The 1599-nt window shown below is 37.3% G+C and overlaps 1 protein-coding gene across 2 annotated transcripts in view; it reads right to left on the bottom strand.

The window, feature by feature from the left end:
- Positions 1-261: 261 nt before the first annotated feature.
- Positions 262-1599, bottom strand: part of LOC108571511 (tropomyosin-2-like) — a 2906-nt gene continuing 1568 nt past the window's right edge. For both annotated transcript variants that reach the window (XM_017933569.1, XM_017933570.1), the window contains exons 4-7: positions 1271-1459; positions 1118-1193; positions 862-994; positions 262-784 (exon numbers count right to left, since the gene is read on the bottom strand). In XM_017933569.1, coding sequence (XP_017789058.1) covers positions 702-784; positions 862-994; positions 1118-1193; positions 1271-1459 — 481 coding nt within the window. In that variant the 3' untranslated portion in view covers positions 262-701. The remainder of the gene's footprint in view (positions 785-861; positions 995-1117; positions 1194-1270; positions 1460-1599) is intronic.

Genomic DNA, 1599 nt, shown 5'->3' on the forward strand with positions numbered 1-1599 from the left:
TTGGAAAGATTGAAAATTACGTGTCTATTGAAATTTAACTTAAAAAAAGTATGTATGTAAAATTTCAAGGATTATTTTAGAATTTAGACTATTTTTTTCAAACAAGAGCAGCGAAAAGGTCACTTCTACAGCCTTTTTCAAAAGTGATAGAATTCGACGAAAATGTTGGAGAATCGAATGAAACACGCAACAAAGGTGTATCTTTCTTTAAATACCATTTATTGAAAATACAGATTTGACATACAATGATAAAAAGGGGGGCGCGGTATTGTGCTTGCTTTCGTGTTCAGCAACTCCTCCTTCAACGTCTCTGAAAGAAAAATATGCGGTGTCGTGAATTCTATCGGAAAGAGGGTATTCTGCTTTTCTGAAGCAACTACGGGCCAATCGTCACCGGCCCCGCAGCTTTTGGCGTAGTGGTTAAGCTCGAAGCAAAAAAAGCGGTTTTACATTAACAAAAAAGAAAAAAAAAACTAGCAGTGTAAACGGTCTCTAGTCGCAGTGTTAATTGCATTATTCGCTTGGCAAGTTATCTCTCGAAGCCCATTAACGAAACATTATTTCACGATACACTATTAACGAATTAAATCAGCGTAGCTTCGAAACACAGCCGACAGACGTCCATTGTTAAATGTAGCGAATAAGCGGAAGAAGCTCTGAATAGCGAAATAAAAAGAAACTCCGTCCGTTCGTTGCGGCTTTTAGTATCCTGTCATTTCCGCGAACGTGGCGTCCATGTCGTCGCAGACCGCCTTGTACTTTTCCTTTTCTTCTCTAAGTTCGTCTGAAACGTAACGATTATTGTGAAGAAAGCTTGTTCTCGAGAAAAGTACAGTTTTACTTTCACGTAATTCTCCTTACCTTCCTTCATATCGACTTCCTTCAACAACTTCTTCACTGTTCTCTCAGCGAGAATAGCACGCTTCTCTGCTTCCCTCAACTTTTTCTTCAGCTGTTTCAACTGTACTTTAAAGTCTTCTACTCGTTGATTAGCCTGGATGAACAAACTTCGAGTTTTAGTATCAATTACGAAGTGGTAGATTGAAATTTATTTATTTATTCCTAGCAGCTTTGCAAATTTTTTACGTTGTTTTTGTTTTTATAAAAGGGTAATCACCTTTTCTTCGGATACTTCCAAGGATTTCACGATATTCTGCACGATGAAAAGCTCGTCCTCTCGTTCTATAATTTTTCTGCAAATATATTTAAGCTCGTCAAGAAAGAGTCACGGGAATTATTAGAAAGACGAATGTAACATAATTATACAAACGCTTCGCTGGTTTTCACTCTCTCTTCAGCTCCTTCCAATTCCTCTTCAACGAACTGCAACTTCTTCGATATCTCTTCAGACTTCGCGTCCGCGTCCTCGGCGATTAGTCTCGCGTCTTTCAGCTCGTGCATCAATTTTTCCATGCGCTCCTCGTCCAACCGACTTCTGTCTTCTAACACTTTGCACATTCTATGGTTGAGAGAAGAAAAAAAGTATTTATCGTCGTAACTTTCTCTTAATTTACATTTTTCAATATAAAAGTTCAACAAATATATATCTCTAATTTATATATTAAAAATTTTAAATTTCACAGTGTTCTTAAGTGAAAT

The sequence above is a fragment of the Habropoda laboriosa genome, unplaced genomic scaffold, assembly GCF_001263275.1.
Source record: "Habropoda laboriosa isolate 0110345459 unplaced genomic scaffold, ASM126327v1 scaffold40, whole genome shotgun sequence".
Lineage (NCBI taxonomy): Eukaryota > Metazoa > Arthropoda > Insecta > Hymenoptera > Apidae > Habropoda > Habropoda laboriosa.